Source organism: Acromyrmex echinatior, chromosome 8 (genome assembly GCF_024713525.1).
Source record: "Acromyrmex echinatior isolate Ae372 chromosome 8, ASM2471352v2, whole genome shotgun sequence".
Classification (NCBI taxonomy): domain Eukaryota; kingdom Metazoa; phylum Arthropoda; class Insecta; order Hymenoptera; family Formicidae; genus Acromyrmex; species Acromyrmex echinatior.
Genome location: NC_141859.1, coordinates 12,041,675 through 12,068,445, shown reverse-complemented (window position 1 = coordinate 12,068,445; position 26,771 = coordinate 12,041,675). Strand labels below are relative to the sequence as shown.

Below are 26,771 nucleotides of genomic sequence, written 5' to 3'. Positions count from 1 at the left end.
AAACAAAATTTTGTATATTATTTTCACAAGTTATAAAATGTCATTATATTTGCCAAGGACATTAAAAATATTAATTATTTCAAATATTTTATTAATTTTAGGTAAAACTTAATTAGATATATTGACACATAAAACAGCGCAATTAGAAATAATTTATTTTAATTCAATAATTAATTTTGCTCTTTTATAATTATTTTTGAAATCTTAATTTTTATTGTAGAACGAAGTGGTGACTATGGCGTTAGAAGCTCTATTAAATAAACATGAAGTACCTCTTCCAACGTCGACAACATCGTCTTTGTAAGTACATTCATTAAAAATATTTTCTCTATTGTGCTTGTTATGCAGATAGTCTGTGAAAAAGTAAAAGGAATTGAATGAAACATTGTTATGAAACAATTTTTAATATTGTAAATTAACTTTTTCACATTGTTGGATATTTAATTTATTAAACTCGAAAACTTTTTGCATATACTAGTAAACACAGTCGTATCTCTACGTAACATTTTTAATTGTACAAAATATACAAAATGTAATATAATATTTATTATATTTTATATGAAATTGTCAAAGAAATCTAATGATTATAAATATATTAAGTAAGAAAATCTGTATGCCATGTAATATAATTAAATAATTTAATTTAGTATAGTAATATTTGTAGTTTAAAATCAAAGTAAAGAAGGTTACATTGTATATAATTCATTTAATTAAAATTTAATTAGACAAAAGAGAGAGAGAAAGAGAGAGAGAGAGAGAGAGAGAGAAAGAGAGAGAGAGAGAGAGAGAGAGAGAGAGAGAGAGAGAGAGAGAGAGAATGTATACTGATATGCGAGTAAAAGTAGTTCTATTTATTAACATCTTATTAATATAAATTTTTCTGTTTATTTAATGTACTAATTAATGTAAATTTTGATAAAAATTCTGCATTAGTAAAAACTAATGTAATAAATGTAAAACATAAAAATCTAAATCAAGTTTTTATTGGTAATAATTAATGTTAACGTATTTTTAATTTCTACCTAAATTAAATATGTATGATTTTCAACAATAAAATATTTTTTTATTTTTCAGAGAAAAACTTTTAAGTAATGTTGAAGAGGAGGAAAACTATAATTTACTGGAAGACATTTACGAGACACTAAATTATGATTGTGGTAAGATAACATAATTTTTATAATTAAATAATAATAATAAACCAAATAGACGTCTGTTATATATAAACAAAAAAGGCTATTTAACATAACGTTGAATAAATCTTAAAATCACATTTACTGCATTTCTTTCTTAAAATCACATTTACTTTATTTATTTCCACGATACAATAAACTATTATTTAATAATTACTTCGTAACGGAAAGAATTTTAAAACCAAACAACTTGTCGCTGCGGGGCATCGTTCGCGTTCATTAAAGTAATTTGTTCATTCCGTGTTTGTGTTCGTGTTCGTCCGTTTACAATTAGTTTAAATCCAGTTTTATACGTTGATTATCATAAATCTATCATAACCAATTAAGGAAACTTATTACATCACATTATTTACTTGAAAAAAAGTTCAGGGTATTACCCAAATTATGTTAATATTTTCAGAATGAAGAGAAATTGTACGAGAGACACGTAACTTTTAAAATAAAAATTTTATGATATCTCTCTTTTCTTATTCGTTTCCAAAAATAATAACTCAGCATTCCCGCCTTATTTTACATTATAAATAACGTAAATTATATTTTTAAAAATATAATTATATTATATTTGAAAAAATTTATTTATGTAAATATTACTTGAAGCATTCTTTATGTAATTAAGGATGTTTTACGTATTATTTTAGCATAAATAAATCTTTTACATAAATAAATCTTTTTAAATATAATTTATAATAAGGCAGAAATGTCGATTAATTATCTTTACACGGTTGAAAGAACTGTTATAAAAGAAGAATATAAAATTTTATGAAGTCTCCTTTAGAATATTAATTCCAACATCGAATATATTAATCAATTTTTAATCGCTCTGTTCAAATAAGTAGAAGTTAATTTGGAATTATTTTCTGTTAACACCAAACATTACTTTTATGTTATTATATGTTATCTTTTTTTCATAATTATATCTTAAGCACCATTGTCCGCTTCGGTTTTGCTGGACAGCTGATAACGCGAGAATCCGTTAATACAGGTTTGACCGAGTTTTTAATTGAATAAATAGAAAAACTAGCGTGAAAGATCCAATCGATATTTACCACGTTTCAAATGAAATATCCAGTAATCAAGACAGTAACAATGCTATCCATCAATTAAGTATAATTGGTGCAATATCTTTTTTTTCAATTCGCACTTTTATTGTCGTTACCTGTCAAAAGAATTAATGGATTTTTTTCAATAAAGATAAAATTTTGACACAATGATAATCAACAAAGTTACCTACAAACGACAGAATTCAATATAAAAATTACGAAATGTCTATAAAAAAAAGATGTCATTTTTCATGCACACTTGTAATAGAAATTAAAATATGTGGGCCGTGAACGTTGCTGTCGTTACAAATAAAGCTCGGGGCGAGGCAGTTCTTCTTCACATTCAAATTATTCCAGCTTTACTAAATGTGTTCGTCGGATCCTTGGTTACGCGTTCTACTTCTTCCCTAGCAACTGCATAGCGACGTGCAATCTGGCGTCGTATGATAATATTTTAATTTCATCCTACGTTTTAATTCTGTCTGCTACATGCAGTTTTTTATTTCAATTCGAAATGTAGCGACGAGGATAATTTGTGTAAAGAAAAAACTAACAATAATATTATTTTTGGAAAGTAACGTAGTTAATGCCAAACTCTTTTAAATAACTTTAAATGTGCAGACATCTTACGAATAAATAATTTTTTAAAAATTGTTTTACGCTTGTTTGTGCAAATGTTGCGTTAAGATGTTAAAAAATTTTATTAATTTCTTTTCTTATTCGTTTCTATATATAGCTTAATCAGGCTTTATAAACTCATGTATTGGAATTCCGATATTTATTACTATCAGAGATTAGAAACTATTAGGTGCTGAAATACCTTTATCGATATTTCAATCACACGATTCGATATGATTTTAACGACGACGCTGTTGCGATATAGATAGAATACATAAATAGGTGACTATGTGTGGAGGTTTCCTGGTGTTAACGAAGGAATCTCCAGATAGGTAATACGTACTCCGAAAGATTAATGAACTAGATGAACCCGGTCTCATGGAAAATCATGCCCAAGATGCGATCCGCCGTTATATCGCGGGTCTTATCTTATGCACGCAAACAGCGCCTTATTGATTCAACCTTACATGCTACGACAAAGCGAAATGCTTTTTCCTTCTGCGTCAAGATTCAAGAAATACGTCAGTTCTTTTCGAATTTGTCTTTCTTGTCACTTCATAGTCCCGTAAAGATAATCTTATATTATAAATGGACCACCCGTAGGCTGGCGAATTCAGTTGAGACTGCTGAGTCTTTGGAAGTGGAACGAGAGACGCGCGAGGCAAGACTGAATATTTCATAGATTGTATATAGAAAGTAGTGGCAAGGAGAAACGAAAAATTTTATTCCGCCTTAGCTTGCCCCTCGATTTTCTTATCGGAAATAAAAGTTCGTTCTATGAGTTATAGATCTGACTTTGAATAATAATAGAAATAGAATCATGTTTCTCAATGTTATTATACATTATATTAATATAATTTTACCGGTTTTGTACATATCTGTTCTACGATTTAATCAATACTTCTGTTATCCTTCTCATCGTTATAAGCATTGAAAATTTATGATCTTGCACATTACAGTTTACTGCGTTATTAATGATATAAATTAATAATAATAATAATAATAATAATAATAGTAATGCATACACACAGTAAGCTGTATATAAATGTTTTTATTATTACAGTAAATTGTAGTGTGTATTATTATTATTATTATAGTTTACGTTTAATTTACTACGTTATTAACAAAGTAACAAGTTAAACTAATAATGATAATAATAATGTATACTGCAGTAAATTATAATGTGTAGATCATGTAATTTATTATTATTATATTTATATATTTATTATTACTATGTTATTATTATAATTATTATTAGTTTACGTTTTTATTTTGTCAATAACATAATAAACTATAGCATGTAAGATCGTAAAATCTTTAATGTAATTTGTAAAGATGAAAAGAAAGTATAGAAGAATTAATTCAATAGCGGAATAGAAATGTAAGATCAGTTTCATTGGAATATAATGTATAATAACATTCAGGAGCATAATATAGTATTATTATTATATAGTATTATTATTATTAGTTCATGTTTTCACTTTGTTAATAACACAGCGCACAAGTTATAATTAGAAATTTTCCTATCATTAATCATTTCTAGGTAGTATATCCTTTTGCACTTCTAATAATTAATTATAAACATGCTTATTAAAGATAATTAATTTTGTACAATATGCACGTGTAAGTATTTGAAATTCACGGTGTCTTTGAAAAGTTCGCAAACTACGTTGAGTTTATTTGCGATCAATCTTGAAACGACAAACGCATAGTGCTCGCACACCCGGAACCAGCATATTTCAGAATGCTAATTGAAATCAGCAAGTCATACTCTTTGGAAAGAAGTAAGGTTATTAAAGTCTCTTCAGAAAGTTAGTTACCTCTCAGAATATTCGTTTATTGCTGGCAATCGTAACCAGTGGTATCATATAATAGTCTTTTCAAATGTCTTCGCAGAATTTACATATATACATATTTAATTTAACTTTAACATATTTAATATAATGTATAATTATGTTACCTAAATAGTTTGTGTTAAATTTATATTTAATGTTTCTTAGTATCAAAATAGCACAATTTATGAGTAAGTTAACAAATAACATAAAAATAATATGTTTTAAAATACATTTTGAAATAAATAAATAAAATCTATCTATATATTAACATATCGTAAATGTTAATTTTACTGAAAAAAATATGCTTCCACGATTTATCTACTTAAATAATATTTGTGTTCCCTTCTAACATATTCATCTTATGTTTAATTAATATATAAATTTCAATAAACCGTTTTGGACATGTGAAATGCATTAAATTTAATACAAATTTTCCAACAGTGTAAATGCAAGTACGATAATTATTCAATTTAGTTATGTTAGTTAAAGAATCAATAATTATATTTATTTGATTTTTGTCTAAAACAAACGAATCTGACAGGAAACATTTACTAAATTTACAAATGTTCAAATTTTATTGCTTATGAATGTATTTACTTATCAAATTTGAAATTATAATATATATAATGTATATATTGATTAGTAAAGTGTAAACATTTTACTGTGGCATACACGCTACACATATAATCATTTTCTATTTTTAATATGCATTAATGAATTATATTTATCGATATATGCTAAATATATCTAAATAATATGTCCTTTTTATTTGTAATGTAATATAGTAAGTGCAAAACTATTCGTACAGAAAGATGTTAAAAAAAATTTTTTTTCAAAGAAACATTAATTAACAATATATTAACAAAGAACAAAATAGATTTTTAAAAGTTTATCTAAAAAGATGTAATAATTAAAATGTATTATCTACGAAAAGAGAAAATAAACAATTTTATTATTTGGACACACAAAAAATATTCGTATAGTTGAAAAATTTAGCTTCTAAGTACGATTATTATTGTGAAATTTATGTTAGGACGGAACATACTTTTTATTAATAAATTGCTAATTAATATTTATTTTTTAAAACAAATAAAACTTTTTTATAAAATCTCCCCTATACAATTATCTTTTGCATTCACTGTACGTAGAGAAAAAAGTTTTTAACTGTTCGGAATTGTCGCTTGAAAAATTTTGAACTATTTGGAATTATTATTTGAAAAGCTCTTCAACAATTCATTAATAATTGTATGCAAGTCAATGCTATTTGGTAGCACACACTTTAAATTCGTTAACGGACAGTCATAGATCTCGATTATCAAAGAAACTCAAGGGTAAATGCTGCTTGACAGGGACGTTGTTGTCAGATGGTTTTCCATAATCCTTCATCTTTGAGCGCATATTAACCCAATTTACGTTCGGTCGTCGAGTACTGTAGTTACAGTGGAGTATGCTTCAGAAACGTCCCATTAATCATCACGAACAATCGATATGTGCATGCAATGTATTCGGATCTGACTTCCTCATCGGAACTCATGAATGGGACACCCCTGGTCTGTTTGCCGAAGACAACGGTCGTCGTTCGAGTAATGTGCCCTTTGTGACTAATAGTCTGGTAACGTAAAACGTATATCTCGCGAACGGAATTTAGTGGTCGTAACTTAGAAATACGGTGCCCTAATGCAATAAACCCGACGCGTGATGTTACGTAACCACATTAGAGAATGGTGCATCGTGCTGTGAGCACACTGTGAGCGATTATGTGAAACGCCTGTTTATCCGCCATAAAACGTGTAACGCACTGTGGCGGTTTCCTGTTAAATATATCGCCAACTTATCTCCTGCGTCAAGACGCTCCTTTGACGACGATAGTAACATATTCGTATTCTCGGTCGAAGTGATCTTCGTATCCAAGCATGTAATCTATGAAAAAAAAAAGGACAAGGGTAGCGTAGCATGGTACTTTCAAGTTCAAACAAAATCGCCCTGTTGCGATCTCTTTTTTTTCTAGGCGTGCACGTACACCATAAAGGCGTACACCGTAAAGAAATTGCCATCCTGGTGGAATCTCTTTCCCCCGCGTTAACAATTACGCCAGCCCTTGAATATCGAAGTTCACTGATAAAAGCGCAGGCCGCGTATTTTAATGCAATTAATGCGATCCAATACATTGTACACGTGAGCATAAACAGGAATAGCTTTGAAAATATTTAATATAGCATATGATTAATAAACGAGATTGTTAATGAATTTAATTTTTCTCTATTTATTTCGCATTTCATATATTTACGCCGTTAGAAAATTATCGGGCCATTAAATTTTCCCGTGGCTGTGGTCTATCAGCAGCGTTGAGCGATGCACGTATAAACTGCGCTTATCGTCGTTGACAAATACGCACTGCCGTTTGTCAAGCAAGCGGAAAACATATATTTTTGCTCATAAGGATTCACAGTGAGACAAATCGTCAGCATAAGCCATATACTATTTCCTCCCTTGTGACCCAGAACTCCTTTACATTCTTTCGCCAGCAACGCGATCACTTCGCATTTCGTATACGCGACAGGAAATAGTTGTTGCTGTGGTTACCGGAGCATAGAAGATACTTCTCGTACCAACGTAATGCAATCTCGAGAGAAACTCTAAGACCCCCGCTGTCACCAAAGATATACAGTACATTAGGCCATTTGTAAGATTGACTTACGAAGAGTCTATACGACAAACTATACGTCCGACATTTCGCAACATCGAACAGTAAAACTGTTTACTGCCAGAATTTATGATATCATGTAAAGAAAAAGAAAGCATTCAGCGAATTCATACGGGAATAACGTAGACAGGCTGTCGCTTATTTCGCTCGCGTATCGCCGTGACCTAGAAAATTCTAACCGAAAATTTCTTCGTCCGCGCTTCCGGATTAATCGCAGCGTAAATATATACACATAAATCACAGATAATATTTCCATTTCCGGGTAACATATTATCCTATATCATTGATCGCGATCAGGTATTTGCAATATTTTATCGTGTGATTTATTATGTTTATCAGCTAATGACGCGATTACTGTAAAGCTTTGAGGACATTATTAGATCGACGCTTATTCGTCAAAAATCAGAAAAAAGCTAAAAAAAAGGTATCAATAAATATTAGCCAAAAATCTGCTTAAAAAAAAAGCAGATATCAATGAATATCGAGCAAATTTCAGAATATCATAAAAACTGAAATGCGATATAATCCGAATGATTAACCAGGAGTATATAATATCACACGGAGCGTTATTATAATTACCATGTTTTCGTAACGACATTTGATGTAAAATAATACCTACGGGATCGTTAAAGCAGCCCTTGCTCACCGCATCTATTTCCGGATTTGCAAGGGACCCGAACATACCAGGCTTAACAGAGTTGAAACGCGGCATGTATTATCGATCCCGCGAGATTCGCTTGCAATTCTCAAATGCACTGATTTTAGTATTCGACATGTTAAACATTCAGAGATTTTCAATATAAAAGTATAAAGAAGATAAACCATTTATAATTCCGCAAAAAGTAAAAAAAAGAACTTCTAAGAAGATACACGTTACCGTCTCGCTACCTCAAGATAAATATATATAGAGAGTTTTATTTAAATAAATAAAGTATCTACAGTAAATCTACTTTTTGTGTAAGGATTTTGCTTTATATACTTTAAGACGACGTGCCACTGTATATACTTTATGTACAGTTTACAAAACTTAGTTCTCTGAATATCACCAAGAAAGAAATAAACGGTTCTTGAGTGACTCGACGAAAATTCCCTCAAGGCGAATTCATGTTTATGGAACTTTTGCAGACGTCGACGTGAACGCGTTTTTCGATCATCTCGGACAGGAGCTGATCGCATGGGCTTGCGTGGGTCTCTTAGAGCGAGCCTTTCGTTGCCTTGGGAACGATCTGACCGCTTTCTTAACCACACTGGACGGCGTAAACGACGTTGTCCAGCATCAGTCGGGATCGGATACCGAGGCGGAGTTTGTGTGTATTGCCACACCGGAAGCGTTGGAGCTACACTTTACCACCGACCATCCTTCCATCGCCTATCTCCTGGTGGGCAGTTTGAAGGGCATAGCCAGGCAGTTTTATAGCGACAAAGCCGACGTGTATATACTGCCGGATCCTTACAACACAAAATTTTTTAGGTAAATCTTTTTATGAATATGAAGCCTTTTACCACTACACTTCATTTTATCGACAAGCTCGATCTTTTTCCCTTATATACTATTTTGTTTCGTCGAGGATCTTAAGTCTCATCCACAGATTTTAATTTCCGTTTCTTTTTAACTTGATTTTCAAACTGGTAAGCTTGTTAGATAAGATGCTATCGAAAGTAAAAATATAGAAAATTTTCTAGTCTATCTTTGTGTTCAGTGAAGAATGTAAAAGTTGTTATCAACGTCACGCGCGAGCGAGTTTTCCGCGGCAAAGAATACAAAGGTCCACGTTACCTCACTTTAAAGCGACAATTCAATTCGGATTCGATGACTACTCGTCGTAAAACGATAAAAACAGAAAGAACAAGAAAGAGAGAGGGAAACGAAAAATATGAAATCAAAGCGACACAAGCGCTGAAAATACGATTTGGAGAAATACGGCGAAAATTGGTGGCACAACATCAATTGCACAACATGATTATGGCTTTTTCAATATTCGGCAAAATTTTTCAATTCAGCTGTGATTAGGTCTTTGTATAAAATGAATATAAATGATGACTGCAGAGCAGACGTATGATGAAATTTTAGAGTTGATGAATACGCTGTGACATAAACTCTAATAATCGCTATCGAGTGACTTTCGTAACATCGCAAATATTATTCCTTACGCAAATAATTTATACGCATTTATTTGTATATCATTCATCATTTACGCAAATAATTCGCGTATTTACGTAGAATTTCCATTTCGATTCAATCATAAAATGTATTCATTCACATCGGTTACTACAAAACTGTGGTAAACCGAAAAAAAAAAGAAAACACATATGAATCTTTCTATCGAATGTTATTATTACATATCGAATGTTTTATCAAATGTTATTATATTGTTCTACATCTTTGTATGTTGTATAATGTTTGCTCACCAAATCGCGTCGAGTGAAATAATGTCACGTGAGTAGAATGTAATTCGTGCAGATAGGCAAAGGCAGGGCACGTGAGAGTACAAACCTTTCGTTTGAACAAATATTGATTCTCGTCAGTGGCAAATATTTGATGATAGGTGCGGTACTGCCGAGTCTCACGTTAATTCTGAAAGGATGAGATCAACTCGCGAACATGTAAATGACGTGCAAAACATTGTCACCGCACATCGCTTACATTTCCAAGTTTAATTAAACGTTTCACCGTGTTGGTTACATTTATCTGCGCAACAGTAGTAATTGCCTCTGGTTGTTTTAAATCATCATAACAAGTGTTGACTTTCCTACCTCACACATATCTATACATATAAGTGCAGAAGTTGAGTATAAGCTCAATCCTGGTATTTATATGCGAAATGTTCTGTGATATCGTTGAAACGACACTCCTAACGCGCATATTGCTTCTGATATATGCGGAAAAAGTGCGATCGATGTCGATCCCTTATTGAATAGGTATTTCTTCTGCGTGAAAGGACGACACCTCGAATCTATACCTCGAATATTGCAGATATCGGATTACTCCAGAGCGTTACAGCGAACAGCTGGGCGTAGACGACGACTGCGACGTAGTGTCATCCACTTTCCGTCCACTCTCCACCGCAGCAACGGACCTTCGTATGGGGGTAGCGAGCTTTTGCAAAGCGTTCCCATGGCACTTCGTCGTCGATCGTCAGTTGGAGCTCGTGCAACTCGGAGTTGGCTTCATGAAGATTTTTGGACACCACTTGAACCGGCTCGGCAGGGGGATATCGACGTATTTCGTCTTCACACGACCCCACGGCGTCACTCTGACCTTTCACGAGATCCTAAAGCGCGCGAATACACCGTTTATCTTGACCCTCCAGAGACCGCACGACGTCGATAAATATCCCGCGGAGGTATGCTCATAACATGATTGCTAACGTAAGATAAGATGATCTGCTCACTTGCCAATTCGATCGTTATACTACTCGATCGTAAATCGCAAACATGTAAATAAAAACAGATTATGCAAGGAAATATAAATTAATTTCACGATAATCCTCTTGCATGCAAAGTGGATTATCAATTTTGTTCGAATACGTACGTGTAATTTAATAAGATTGATTAAAAAAAAATAACTCTGTTTTGATACAGGGTTTGGAAATGAAGGGTCAGATGGTACACTGTCCGGAATCAGACTCAATTTTATTCGTAAGCTCACCGTTTTTAAACGGTTTGGAGGGCTTAACGGGTCGAGGACTTTTCATTTCTGATATCCCTCTTCACGACGCTACAAGGGACGTTATACTCGTTGGCGAACAAGCTAGAGCACAGGTGAGTAAATTCACGGTCGGTTTTATGTGACCATAAGTCGAGCACCCGTATTATTTAACAAAACTTGAGTCGTATTTATTTTATGTCATCAATGGTTGTTATTGTTTCATTGCGGTAGAATAATACACAATTCATTGCATTTAATATATTTGAAACGGATCGATGTTCCGTACTATCGTATCCGCATAAAATACAATGGCGTAATCCTCTTTCAGGATGGCTTAAGGAGACGTATGGATAAATTGAAAAGTTCTATAGAAGAAGCTAACCTGGCAGTCGATGCGGAAAGAGAAAAGAATGTCAGTCTCCTACATCTTATATTTCCCCCGGATATTGCGAAACGTCTGTGGCTGGGTAAATTACAGCATCTATAATATGTTCGATTCTAAAATGCAGCAATATTTTCTTTTTTTAAGATTCTCTCTTTATTTTCCAAAGTAATATAAGATCATACAAAAATGGAAATAATTAAATAATAAAAATAATTAATTGTAAAAACTATAAGTATTACCTTCATCTGAACTGATTTTAGCAAACCGAGTTACATATAAGGTTCACGTTAGTTGTAATTTTCAACAATTTAATTGCAATATAATATACGTGTTATATTACAGTTATATTGTTGAGGGTGAAATTACAACAGGTACGTTATGTGTTGACATTTACTGGAATATTTGTTTTTGTATAATATATTCACATATAAATATTACAGATAAATACCAAGACTTGCATTAATTCGTATTGTTTATAACTATTAAATTACAGCACAATTTGAATATATTTTGTGAGAATTTATTGATTAATATTGATATTTAAAGGAGAGACAATCGAGGCGAAAACGTATCCAGACGTCACGATGCTGTTCAGCGACATAGTCGGATTTACATCCATCTGCGCTACAACAACGCCAATGATGGTCATCAACATGCTTCAAAATTTATACGAGCAATTTGATCTTTACTGTGGTCAGTTGGATGTGTATAAGGTACGTTATCAAGTCGCTTGGGAATAATGCTTTTACATAAAATCACATGAACTGATATGTTTTTAGTAAATGATATATATTTAGTATATAATTATTAATTTGCAAATTATATTAATCAAGTAAAGCTATCCATCCTTCGCTTTTTGAAACTTAAAATTAATAAGAATTAAAAGATAAATTGTATTTAAATATTCCACGACGTATTAAAAAAATAATTATTAATTTGTCATGCAAAAGATAAGTATTTTTTAACAATGTACTTTTATTTATCAATCCGTATTTTACAAATACCGATCGTTTTGTTATAAGTCTAGCTCGCTCGAGTTGCTAAAATGTATGATGCTGCCATCTGTGAGACATCGAAAGAACTGGATATAACTCTTGAATAATATCTTATCATGGTTGGCTTTTGTTTTTCCACAATAGCAAGAAATAATATAATACCGATAGAGTAGAAAAATATATTTTTTCATTTAAATTGATCGAAGAATTTTAATTATGTCAAACATGATCTATAAAAGCAACTATTATGTGTGAACGTAAATGGAAATTGCATTGATTTTACTTTTCTCCTTATATAAACAGGTAGAGACAATCGGCGATGCCTACTGCGTTGCATGTGGCCTTCATCGAAATACCAATACACATGCACAACAAATTGCTTGGATGGGCCTAAAGATGATACAAACGTGCTCTCATCACCAGACTCACGAAGGCAAGCCAATAAAGGTATTACATTAACGATTACACGACTATAGATAAGATTGTGATTACATGCAATGCAATTTTCTTTCAGCAACGTCGACAGTAATAGCATAGCAAACATTTGCAGTTTTATTATGATTTTATGCAATTTGGTACATTACAACCAGCGTTTCTACTTCCATTACACTGAGCGAGAAAACACATCACGATAAAATATAAACGTTAACAGTGTACAGTGGAATGGAAACATTACATTAAACGATATATACCATTGTGTTCCATGTTTTAAAATACAGAGAAATATTTTTACAAATCTGAAATTTTATAAATATAATATTTTATCGCGTACAGTAATATTTGTCGCTATATTAGTAACATTGCAAATACGTTTTTTTTATAAAATTTATTAATTTTTAAAAATATAATTTTTGTATGAATGAATTTTTTTATTTATTCATATTTAAAAATAATAATTGGAACAATTTTTCAACTCTCAACTCTCAAATCTCGAATCTCTCCCTTTTTCTCAGGAAACGTCATATTTCTTTCAAAGTTTTTCAATTGAGAAATACCTATTTCTGATTATTACATAGCACTTTGTTGTTTATTATTCTCGCCTTGAATGCTATTAAAACTTTTTCCATTTAAAGTATTTCTTAACTACGACAACAAGCGGCCGGTTTGAAAATATAAGAAAACGCGGTCTATCCACGACTGCATTAACATTTAAAGCAAGTTATGTTTCTTTTTCTCGTTGATGTTTTCTACTGATTGTCATCTAACTTTTTTATATTCGTCAATATGCAGCGTACTGAGCTGTTGTCGACTTACTAGATTGCCTTGCTTATTTATTCTATCAGATGCGCATCGGCATTCACACCGGGATGGTGTTGGCAGGAGTTGTTGGTAAGAAAATGCCAAGATACTGTCTCTTTGGACATAACGTCACGTTGGCGAATAAATTTGAATCCACGAGTGAACCACTTCGTGTCAACGTCAGTCCAACTACGTACCTGTACGTCTTTTGACAAAATATCTCTCTTCTTGTATAACATATATCACTTCTTTACTTCAAAAGTGATACAATTAAAAAAATTACATATATAGCACACTTTATCCGACAGATGTTCTGGGAATATCTTTAGGACAATCAGAGGACTTAGGGATGTTTTCTGAATGTCTTTAGGACGTATCTTGGATGTCTGTGTTATAGGAAAACTTCCCAAAAAAGGGAAAATTATTTTTCAATTTAATAAAAAATTATTGATTAAATCTGTAATGTTAAATTTAACCTAATGTGAATCGCCACTGCTCCTATGTAATTATATCATTATTTTGTACTAAAACAATGGTTATATAATACAGTGTTAATTTGACATTATATAATATCAAATTAACATGATATAGTATCGAATTTAATTATTATTTTAGTATAAAATAACGAAATATTTAGTAGGAGTAGTGATGACTTACATTAGATTAAATTTAGCATTAGATTTAACAGTGTAATCTCTCTCTAATAACATTGACAAAAAAATATATTCTTAAAATGATTCAGTCATTTCTGTCGCTTTCATTTGACAACCCTCAAGAATATCGCTCTTTTTGAGTTGTGACGATTTTTTATAAGGTTAAATTAATTCACTTTTAATAGTTTTATTGATTTTGACAAGGCTACGTTTACTTAATATTAGAAATATTAATATTTCGATCAAACAAACGCATTACTATAAAAAAGAAAAGTGATGAGAAACCAAATATTTTCAGTATATGGACACAATTATTATTAATAAGTAAAAAAAATTTTTTAAAACCTATTTTTTACACAAGAAATATAACGGATATTAATCTAAAAAATTAAAATATTCTGTTCAATAATTTCTGCTTGGTACTTCTGGGGATAACTTATTTATGTGATAATAATTTAAAAACCACTATTTTTTATGATATATCACTTTTGAAGTAAGGAAGCGATATACACCCATCATTCACGGTATGCAAATGTATTTACAGGTGCTTAATACAAAAATCGGGATTCATATTGGAACCGCGGACCAAAGACAATCTACCCAAGGGAATGCCAGCCAGTGTATCGGGCACATGTTACTTCCTGAATGGGTATCAGCATAGCAGTGTCAATGCGAGCGAATCTCTCGACGTGCATATTCAGGCTGCAATTACGGAACTCGGAATCAGTAGCAATATGTAGATACCTTCCGATATGAGAACGTTTACCGTTGATCAGTGTGTTACTTTAACGATATTACCGTCGATAATAGCGATGGCACACCCAACACTATCAAATCGATCGATGTATATGAGCTCTCAAAGCTGGCACTAAAGGTACATTAAAAGCATGGCGCTAATTGTGTACGAACACATTGAAAGAGATCCTGTGCGGATACTATTTATACGCAGAGCCTTAGATTGTAATCGTTATATACCTACTAAATATAAGAAACAAGTAAAACTCTATCATAAACTCTATATTTGTGTGTTATTTAAGGTACCCTATCCTAAAAATGTCTACAGATCGAATTTTTTTGATTCTTACATTATTTAAATAATTACAAATGTGTAGTTATTATTTTTATACGTAATTATAAAGCAAAATATATATATAATACTAAAAAAAAAAAATTTTATAGGACAATTCTATCTTATGCACACCTGATTCAAAATCAGGTCAGGGATTCAAAATCAATTCTTTACATAAATCTATTGTAATTGATTCAATTTATTTTATTGAAAGGCAGTAATTAATTATTTCTTGTAGAATACTAAAGCACTAAAACAATACTAACAATACCTAAAATAAGTAATTACTTTCTTTAAATAATAAATTGAGCTGTATTATATTTCTGTAAGGAATAATAGATCGCCAATACTTTCTGTGAATTATGGAAACTATTTTCTGTTTCTTCATAAAATACATTTCATATTCTCTTCCAGCACAACTGCTACATTTATTATGTTCTACTTTCTTTTTTATTATAACAAGTGTTTATTTTCAGATAAGACTTGGATCAGATTGGTATTTTATAACGTATTTTATTTTTGTACATACATACATACTGCATAAAAGCGTACGTCTATTTTGAAAAATCCAAAAATCAGATCCAAGATCAGATGAACCGTGCACTGTTTCTTTCTTTCGGATGATAAATATAATCAATACTGCACGTATCCGTTTCTCCCGACGAGAAGTAATGCGAAATTTTTCGCAACACAGTGCATTACGCTGACTTATTAATGACTAATGTGCAATTTTTCGTATAAGAAAGCAGCGGAATTTACGAGGCGCGATTTATGGGACCGCTAATATTTCAATTTTCCGCGGAAGCATTTTCCCTCGAGAAAACTTCCGGCCGTTGTACGAAGTAGCAGCTTTTAAGATAATAACGCCAGTTTGTGTGGATCACGGTAATAACTAATTGTGCCGTTTTCACGGCGAGATGCAGCGGCAGTTCGCTTATTGAAAAGCGCGGCCTCTTTCCGCTTTAACGTAACCGTGCGCATCGTTTTACCGGGGGATACAAAAAGGGAGGTGGCGTGTATTGTAAAACTGAAAGCTAGGAGGTGGTTTTACAAAGCCACTGTCACTAACGGCCCCTTCGTTTGTTCACGCACGTACGCTCATGTCTATGTGTGTATTCTATGTGTGTTTGCGCTCACCAGCATTCTGTTCGCGTATCCTTAATGTTTCCTATAGTGCCATTTATACAGAGACGAAGAAATTAAACATCGTTCCTTCCAGCTATGTCGTGTAATCAAACGCTCGGCACTGAGCGAAATAATTGATAAAAGGTCCTGAAACGGGACCACGGAATGATACAGATATTACAATATATATGAAAAGATAGAAAAGAAAAATTAGAACAGCTAATGAAATAGAGTATAATGAAAATAAGTGACACGAAAGTCAAGTTTCAATAACAAGCATTATCATGTGTAAAAAAAGGATCACGTATTCCCGTAAAGTTAAATAGAACTCGTTATAAATAAATAATTACGGGAATAAAATATTTATATAAAATTAAATAATTGGATATATAATTAAGAAGCGTTTATTAAGATGACAAATAAGGATAAAAAAGAAAACAACATTAAACGCAAATGTATTGTAAGAAATACATACTTGAACTGTATTAAAAAGGAATATTATTAATATGATCTATTTTCATTACAAATTCGATTTCTAAGACATTTAATGATGTAATATTATGCTACAAATTTATTCTTCATGATCTAATAATAAATGAAGAATCAATATGTTATTTAATATTTAATAACCAGTTACGACGTTTAATTAATCCAATTTAATTAATCCATAATTATAAATAAATGTAAAAATATTCTGTATGCTAAAAAAAAACAAGATTAAGATCAAATAAAATTTATTTGTTTTATCTACTTTATCTTTATTTTTATATTTCTATTATCAAATTTCAGCTTGCTATATAATAGTACAATAAAACGAGTATTTAAAAAGTTCAATATTACAATTTAAGAAAGATTTAAAAAACCATGCTGTCTATGGTACATTATATAAAGAAATTAAGTCAAATGCTTTTGTAATTTTCAGAGAAAATTTAGATAAATTAGTTTGACAAACATTTCTTTGTTAAAAAGTATCATATGTTTATTAAAGCAATTTAATTAAATTACAAAATTTCATTAAACAATGTTTACGTTGTATTTAGAGACAAGCTCTGCAAGGAAAATTATATTTGCGCAGAGTTTAAATATTCAACTTAAGTTATTATTTAGAAATATACTTAAAACACTTTAATACTGCACAACGTTTAATATTCTGCTTTAAAAATAGCTTTGCATTGTTCCCAACAAATTTAGGTTATATAAATATAATTTATTAACTTGACAAGTTAATTTATTAAATTTAGGATATTAAGTAAGTATTATACATCTGTACAATCAGGACATAATGGAATAATAATGCAATTCTCTAAATTATTTATTAAAGATCTATTAAAACTATTATTACGATTATAAATAAAATATAATAGTCCACATTTAAATCGAATAAATATTTTAATAAGATATGCGCATCGTTAAGCATCCTCATGGTAGGTATTTCGAGTGCCTCGAGTTTAATACGCGTGACATAATCCACATTCTCCGCTTAATTACATTCTCTTGATAGTTCCGAACTGTGTGAAGTAACTGGAACATTAGCTCTATAAGTTTAAGAAATCATATCGGGATTTATGTTATTTCAAATAGTACCGTCAATTTTTTGGTGGAACTTCAAAAAATTTTCATTTACGTACATTTTTTCATGTCTACTAATAAATATTACTTGATATTATTTTTTAACTTTATTAATTCTTTTCATAAAAATAATATAATATGTTACAATATTGTGTTACAATAACATAATATATTATATACACAGTGTAATACATTATATTATATAATAACATCACACAGGATAAGGTGGTACAATTTAGAACATGATACAATTCTAAACAAAATAAAATTTAAATCGAATTTCAAGTCAATGGAGGTTTAAATTTGGTAATTCTCTCATTGTGTAGAAATGCTGAAAGTACCAAACAGAAAAAAATCAAACATGAACTTCAAAAATCTTACTTCTTTTAGATTATACCATGTTTGAATTTGTTTCATCTTATCTTATTATAAATTTTCAATTGTGGATTATATTATAGGCTATCAATTGTACTATTATATTTATAAGTTCAAATCTAATATTTTGTTTAGTATTATTTTTTTTAATAATAAAAATGCCTCCAACTTGGTACGTCTTCATCTTGAGTGTTGCCTCCACTTTTCACATAGAAGGAATATGAGACAACTATGAGACAAGTCTGAAAAATTGCTGTAGCTCCTTTTGCTACAAAGGTTTCATTACAGAGAACCTCATTATTTACTTTCCCATCTGTCGCACGTCTCCACCACATTGCATTGAATTATTCTTAACGAAGAGCCGGTAATTGGTTAATTAATATTAACTGACGTAAATGGCACAGTTTTGTATCGATTTTATCAGCCAGTAATGAATTCTCTTAAGCGTTACAAATTTAATAATAATTTTGAAAGAATATATATCATTTAATATTACAGCTCTTCTAGCAACTATCTAATTTTTATGACTTTCAATTAATAAATGGTCTTTTAGAGAATAATTAAGTTTGCGTATTCCATTTCAGTTGAATTATTCCGCTTCTTGTATGTATCTGTATATATATATATATATATATATATATATATATATATATCTTCTTGTATGTATCTGTATGTATGTATATATATATATATATATATATATATATATATATATACACTCTGATGATGTACATCTTATGAAAGCTATTCTGAATTGCACGACGTGTCTCCCTTACAGATTTCTCCTCTATCATATTTCTGCTATCGACACTTTATTATTAACTCACTCGCATACGAATATATGCATATATTCTTTGTGTCACAGCGTCCAGCCGTTTCGCTGGTTCGATTAAACTGCAATGACGTATATTGGTTTACTTGACTATAGAACTGACAGAAAAGAATATTAAATGCTAAGCATATTTATATTCTAACCATAATGCGTATCACAATTCTAACCATCAATGCATTCTCGTATTTTCTGTGTAAAAAAATCATCTAAAGAAGCAGACGAGATGAGCAGATGGGAGGTTTTCTTTGTCAAAGGTGCTTTCCATTTAGTAACACAAGACGACACAATCACTCTATCTTTTTTGGCATTCTCTAAGTAAAAATATAGGATGATACTTATATCGACTTATATCATCAAATAGAAAGCATCCAATATAATGTTCGTCGATAATGAAATGAATACTGTAGACAGTAAACATAAATTATTCAAACAAATAAAAAAATTAATAATAATGGACGATATCTTTAGATTATAAATATGACTTAGATACTCTATTCTTAGATAATCTATTCTTGTTTCAGAATTGTCTTAAATAACATTTTAAGATGCTAATATATAATTACATGATTGGTTTTTAACATTTTAAGACTATATTTAAGATGGACTCAAATATTTAAAAACAGATTATGAATACCAGCCAATAAAGCTATAAACATGCGTAATTACGGTCCTATATAAAATAAAAAATAATTAAAAATTTATAAACTTTATTATATAAATTTATAGCAATCATTAATGCTAATGTTAAAAGGAGAAAATTTCTTAATGAAATATAAAATATTGCATCTCTCTTCATATTGAATTAATGTGATTGTAATTTTAGTATCTCTTAAAACTAGACATAATAAAGCGAACATTTAATAAATGTAACACAAAATATCGGATAAAACAGATTCCATACCAATTTCATATTTAGCTTGGTATCTATTTATCTGTACTGTTAAATGTAATAATACTTAATCCATAATGTTTAAAATAATGCGTGCAATTTGTAATAATTAAATTAACGTCTATGGCGGAAATTTAATACATTTATTGATTTATCATATATCTGTCATTAAACATTATCTCAATTTGACATCAACTCATTTATTGTATAAGCAATAACTAATTATCTTCTACAATTAAATGTATGCATGTATATGGATATATATACACACACATATAATATATAATATATATATAATATACACATATATACACATATACATATATATATGTATATATATATATACATATATATATATATATATATATATATACATATGTAGATAAATAATGAGAATATTATTTATTTTTTTAATATTCAAAGTATAAAAGTTAAATAATTATTAGCAAAAATAAAAACTAAATAAAATTTTTAACTTATATAGACAATTAAATGTATTTAAATATAATTCAAACTCGATATCACAAAATATAATACATTCTTTTATGCACTGCAACGTATTAATTTTATTTTTCTTTAAATTGGAAATTTTTAATATTTATTATTCACTACAACAAATTATTGTATGCTTAAAGCGAAAACGGAGAGAAAGTAAATGGATGGAAAGAATTAGAAGAGAGGATAATAGAGAGGCATGGAGATGAACGGTGGGAATGGAGAGCATGATGAATGAAACATAATTTATTCAATTGATACTAATAAATGGTATTTATCTCGCTCACTCAGTAGTTACATCAGAATAAAATTTGGACATTGTTATATTGGGAAGGGTATCATTGCAACACGAAACATTGACGAATAGTATAATAACTTAGCAACAATGTATTAATTAGTTATTAAGAAAAAAATTAATTTGTTTGAAAATCACACGTTAAAAATTATAAGAGTAGTATAATATCCGTAAAAAAATTTCTTTGAAGTCCATGATCCTTTAATTTGATTGTAATTGGTAAAAGAAAGAAAAGAATAAAAATGTATAGAAATTTCAGTAATTGATGTGTACTCTGTATATCAATTACTGAAAATGTGAAAATCAATTGCCGGGGCATTGTTCCACACGCGCCTCTCCATTATTCCATTTTCATACGATTGTTAAATTGATTACATTGTATTTTCTACAAAATGATGGAAAGATCGTTAAAACAAAAGACAGAATTTATTACTCTGATTAAACTCTTATGTCAAATCTCATTAAAACTTCATTAATAAGAAATCTATATGTCTGTGAGAAAAGAACAAGATAAGACACGCGAGGCAAAATTTCGGAAGGAGTCAATAAACTATTTAGCTGTAGCCTGTATTTATCTGCAGTATCAAGATATATAGCAAGAATATTTTATTCACTACACCCTTTTAATGAGATAGATTCAGCGCTCTGATAAAATATCTAACTTGTTTCCGTCAGCAATGCAACCGTGCTGCACATTGTGTTATTCGTTTGCAGGAGACTCGAAGTTTAATTAATCGTTCCTATATCCGCAATGCATGGAATTGCGCTTTACATACAAACTTAACTACATTGTAATATGTAAAGTCTGATAATAAACGTTTAACATCGCTCAACGTTAAAAATGTTACCTGCAATTCGCTGTTTTTCCCGGTTCACTAATTAATAATTATATTTTGTGCGACTAAAGATACACATGCGTTTATTAATGAATAGTTTTGTTTTACATGAGGCATTTATATAGTGAGTCTCGAGTTTGTGTAAACATAGGTTATTAAATATATAAATTATTATGAACAAATAGCAATGTGCACGTATTAAAATATTGAAACTAAATTTAAATTAAATCTAAATTTAATGTCGAGATCGATAGAATTTATTCATTCCTTATTTGATGTTTGAGTGTATTTTGTTGGCATTGTTGATAATAATTCCATTAACTAGATGTAATAAGAGTAGACTGCATTTCTATGAAACTATTACTATTGGTTAGAAAGAGTGAAGTTGTTTGAATCGTCCCTCTCTCTCTCTCTCTCTCATTCTTTTTCTGAAGTATCAAGTTGAAGAGAAATGATAATATGAGTCAATTCTTTCTAACTAAGCACTAATGCTAAGATTAGAAAATGCGCAGTATATATTACGTGTATAATTCCGTCGTAAACAACGGAATATTATTCTAAGTGACGATTTCCACAATTAATTGACTTTGCATAGAATCGCGAGAGAGATCCGTAAATGCAGCTTTATTAACTGCATTGCTCGAGAGGTTTTTTTAATATAATTATTTGCGTAGAGTGTGTCTCTGACACCTCATTGCGGCATTTATCTCAATTTTCATTGTTCTCTTTAAGATTCACAATTAAATAAAGATTGATAATATTTTATACATTTTTCAGGTAGAGATAAATGTAAATTCTTTTAAAAATTGGGAAAAAATTTGTGCTAAATCTGTATAGAGAAAATAATTTTATTAAAGTATCTAAAAAAATTATATTAGGTAAATAATTATGTAGACGTTTGAATTGATTGCTAGAATATCAAAACTTTTTACAGTATTGTTGATCATTTTTATCCTATATATATTTTGATGATCCAACAAAATTATTTTTAGATTTGTATTTAGCTAAATTTTTAATTTTACTTTAGTAAAAGAGTTCTTTTTATATGATAATAATAATCTTATTAAATAAAAGTAATAAAAATATTACATCAATATTATATAATTTCCTATTCAATAATATAAATGCAATATAACATATGTTGTAATTATTATATTATATTATTAAGTAAGGAATTATAAATTTAAAAAATTACTGAATTTTAGTAAATATTTTTTCGAATAGTAAACATTTGTTAAACATTTACTTACAGCAAATAAATATTTACTTAATAAAAAATAATGATTAAATCAAATTAATGGTTCTTGTACGGAATAAATATATTTTTACATTTAATAAATTTAATACTATTAAAACAAATATTGATTAAAAGTTAGTACATATTTTAGTTTTACATATATAACATTATTATTACTTTTGTGTTTAACAAAAGTGATGCGTATAAATAGCATTATATATATTTAACGAATTTATAAACCCAAAGTATCCCGGACACTTCACGCGAGTAACAAAGGATTAAGCGATTCGTACTCACCGAGATAGATCACCTTCGGGCGTTCCTTTCGCTGAGAAATAATCAATTTAAAACGGGTGAAGGAATTCCATTACAACAGATACGAATCCTCGAGCAATTTGATATTACACGCGTTTGTTGGCCGATGTCCCGTCGATCTTTTTGCCGGATGTTCCTTCGCTCGGAGCTGAAGAGAGAACATTCAGAGATATTAGGAAAATCCACGCGTACTCACCCTTGCACTCGTACGTACGTTACTCCAATTCCCGATGCGAATCGGAGCGCAAAGACCGGTCAAAGGCGCGTCGTCGTCCTGGTCGCTTTTGGCCGCTAGGAGCGCGCCAGTCGCGAGCGCGCACTTCGGTCGCGCACGACGCTCAGTCTGCCGCAGTCAGCAGCGCGTGTAGGTTGTGTCATTCTTTCTTCGCGTCACGTCGATCTCTCCCTCCCTTCCCCTGCCCCTCTCTCTCTCACTCACTTTGACCGAGAGATCGCACGAGCTAGATCCTTCGTCGGGTTCGTTCGGCTCCTTGTACCAGTGCTTGAGAGAGTTCGTTCCCTCGTGGGAAACGAACACGTTCCTACGTAAAGTACGTTGCGTATATCGCGATACATCGCGACGGTACGACGGTACTGTATCTCGTTTCGCGTATTACTTCGTTACGCTCGCACGCGTGCGGTCAAAGTAACACAGAAGTCTTTCGCGCGTCTCTCCTTCGCGCGTTAACCTTCCGAGTTCCGCGACCGGTTTCTCTCGGAATAATTCTTACAATTAATTAGTGTCAACGACGGAGCTCCGGCCGCGATCTGTGTGTGCATTATGTGTTCTCAGTGCGCGGGATAATGTGACGCTGTGCGCCACGTTTTCGAACGACGCGGGCCGAAACAGCGCGCTCGTCGGAAAGTCCGGAGGTTTTCGGGAGTGCCGATTAGTGCGAGAGCGAGAGGCGAGGTCTCGTAAAACCGCGATAGTGTCGTAGCGGCCGTGCATGCGGCGTCCTTTGTGGTCGGCGACACGGGGAGAGCAACAAGAGGAGAGTATACGGGACGAGAGAGGAGGGCGAACGGAAGGTGCCCGTGAGAGTAGTACGGCGTAAAGTTGCCGCCGCTACGATTAACGGATACGAGCGACGAGCAGCCGCCGCGCCGGACGGTGACGGGGAGGGTGAGTACTGATTCTTCTTTTTCTCCTCCCGCTTTAGAGTTTATCCGCTCATCTCGCAGCAGCCGTTCTGCTACATACCGATGAAGGCGGATACGTGCGTGTGTGCACGCGCGCGCGAGCACGCTCTCCTGCTCGGATGCATGAGAGCGGTGCCGATCGAGCACGTTACCTTGCACGCTCGCATCCGTGGCACACGAGGCGGTGCACGCCACGCGATGACGCGATCGGTTTCGCTGCACGTTCATTCCGTTCGGGTAACGCGGTCTTGGGTCCCAGAATGGAATCCTTTCTTCTTCTTCTTCTTTTTTTCTTTTAGCCTCGTCTCCGCTAGAGATCCTACAACAAAGTCTGGGCACGAGCGATTTTGTCAAAATTCTGTGAGAGAGAAAGTTATGTGTACCTTCTTCCTGTATATATATATATATATATATATATATATATATATATATATATAATATAATATAATCTTGATCTAATTTAACTGTCTTACTTAAAAAAATCTTAATTAAAATTATGGCGTAACAGCATAAAGTTATAAAGTAATAGTCCGGATAAGAGGGATTTTGTTAAAATCTTACATGAGAGGGAGGTATATATACTTTATCTCTATATATACACACACACATATATATATATATAATCTTATTCTGTGTCACTTTAAAATCTTAATTAAAGTTATAGAGTAACAGTATAAAGTTATAGAGTAACAGGCAGGAGCAATTTTGTCAAAATCCTATGAGAGAGAAAGGTATACTTTCTCTCTGTATATACAAATATATATATTATATACTATCTCACTCTAACTTATCTTGTCTGTAATCTTAATTAAAGTTATGGAGTGAGACAATATATATATATATATATATACAATATATAGAGGAAAATTATATATATCTTCCTCTCTTACAAATTTTGACGAAATCGCTCAGGCCAGGATCTGTTACAAGGCCTCTAATCTCCATAATAGCATGGATTATTCTAGCAATATTACAGCTCCAGTATTGCAGTAACATTGCAAATTTGCAGCAATGTTGCTGCAAGCTTCTGTGCTGTATGTAAGTTAGTTTCGTCAGAAACTTTCAAAAATTTTAACGCCCACACTCGCCGACCGTTCTGGTGCAACTGAATATTGAATAGAATCGTTCGGAGCAGCGGTGAACCGCGTGTACGATCTCACGGGATTTCGTTGTTTCGACTCTACCATCAACGCAAAGACGAGTCGAGCTCCGAGTATTCCGACTATTCGGCAGTGAGCGCGTTGACAGTACTATCTTATCGCGATCGCGTCTTGCTACTTCAATTCGCTGTTCCGAATGTTGTTCCGCCGTACGTTCAATGTTAGATACGACCACCTGGATTTTCTGACATTTATGTCCTCCGTGTGAGATTCCGATCGCTGAGAAAGAGGGAAACGTAAGGCAAAAGGATGGTGTCCAGGACTTCGCAGAGATGCAATTCTGTCGCTGAAATGACTTTTGCGATTAAATGCGTAAATGCATCGACGCATGTTTATACTAGAAATATCAAATAGTTATTATTAACTGTTTTTTTTTTAGATTAATATTAATACATAATAACAAAGTGGCTATCTATACATAATAAAGTATTAAGTTTTAAAAGATTTTAAGAACTAACTCCTCACATGGATTTAAGATGAAAACTTCATGTGCTATAAATCTGAAACAGCTTAATAAAATTTTATTTTTCCAAAAAATTTCGAAAACCACTCGGATTTTAGTGAAATATGTTTAATGTTTTATATCAAACTAACGTGTGGTTTTTGAAATTTTTGTACGTTTAAAACTAAGAGCTTCAAACATATGACCACATGATGTTTGAAACTAAGCCGTTTCGGACATATAGTCACGTGAAGTTTTCGTCTTAAATTTCTGTGAGGAATGATCCTTTAAAATCTTTTAGAGCTCTTAGTAGCTACCTTGTTTTCTTTTGTGTAAAAAAATTCTGATTTTTTTTACTTTTCAATAATTATGTCTTTTATAAAATGAAATATTTGGTCTCTCATTGTTCTCTTTACTTTCACAGAATTTATTTATTAGGTTATTTTAATGTGTAAGGAATGTTGGTATTTTTAGTGTAAATATTACGGTGATGAATATTTCAAGTGCGTGTAATATTCGATGAGAATTCGGTCTTTCAAAATGCGAATATCAAATGCGAGTATCAGCCGTTTGCGTGGAAATAATTGTGTCCGGATATCTAAATTATGTAGTGCAAATCTTGGACGTTTTGCCCGTTTGGGAATATCCTGATTATACGATCAAATGTATTATACGAGGCAC

General features: G+C 31.5%; 1 protein-coding gene and 2 long non-coding RNA genes across 4 annotated transcripts in view; 2 read left to right on the top strand and 1 right to left on the bottom strand.

Annotated features, from left to right (window-relative positions):
• Positions 1-15,326, top strand: part of Gycalpha99B (guanylate cyclase 1 soluble subunit alpha 2) — a 28,111-nt gene extending 12,785 nt beyond the window's left edge. For both annotated transcript variants that reach the window (XM_011056077.2, XM_087409071.1), the window contains exons 2-11: positions 221-300; positions 1,075-1,157; positions 8,513-8,858; positions 10,362-10,731; positions 10,970-11,149; positions 11,365-11,503; positions 11,968-12,134; positions 12,720-12,863; positions 13,700-13,854; positions 14,853-15,326. In XM_011056077.2, the coding sequence (XP_011054379.1) occupies positions 221-300; positions 1,075-1,157; positions 8,513-8,858; positions 10,362-10,731; positions 10,970-11,149; positions 11,365-11,503; positions 11,968-12,134; positions 12,720-12,863; positions 13,700-13,854; positions 14,853-15,048 (1,860 nt within the window). In that variant the 3' untranslated portion in view covers positions 15,049-15,326. The remainder of the gene's footprint in view (positions 1-220; positions 301-1,074; positions 1,158-8,512; positions 8,859-10,361; positions 10,732-10,969; positions 11,150-11,364; positions 11,504-11,967; positions 12,135-12,719; positions 12,864-13,699; positions 13,855-14,852) is intronic.
• Positions 1-26,771, bottom strand: part of LOC147908772 (uncharacterized) — a 73,531-nt gene that overhangs the window by 7,995 nt on the left and 38,765 nt on the right. Inside the window, exons 2-3 of the long non-coding RNA XR_015546038.1 lie at positions 24,641-24,819; positions 23,328-23,493 (exon numbers count right to left, since the gene is read on the bottom strand). This is a non-coding gene — a long non-coding RNA (uncharacterized LOC147908772). The remainder of the gene's footprint in view (positions 1-23,327; positions 23,494-24,640; positions 24,820-26,771) is intronic.
• Positions 23,578-26,771, top strand: part of LOC147908771 (uncharacterized) — a 98,519-nt gene continuing 95,325 nt past the window's right edge. The window contains exon 1 of the long non-coding RNA XR_015546037.1: positions 23,578-24,471. This is a non-coding gene — a long non-coding RNA (uncharacterized LOC147908771). The remainder of the gene's footprint in view (positions 24,472-26,771) is intronic.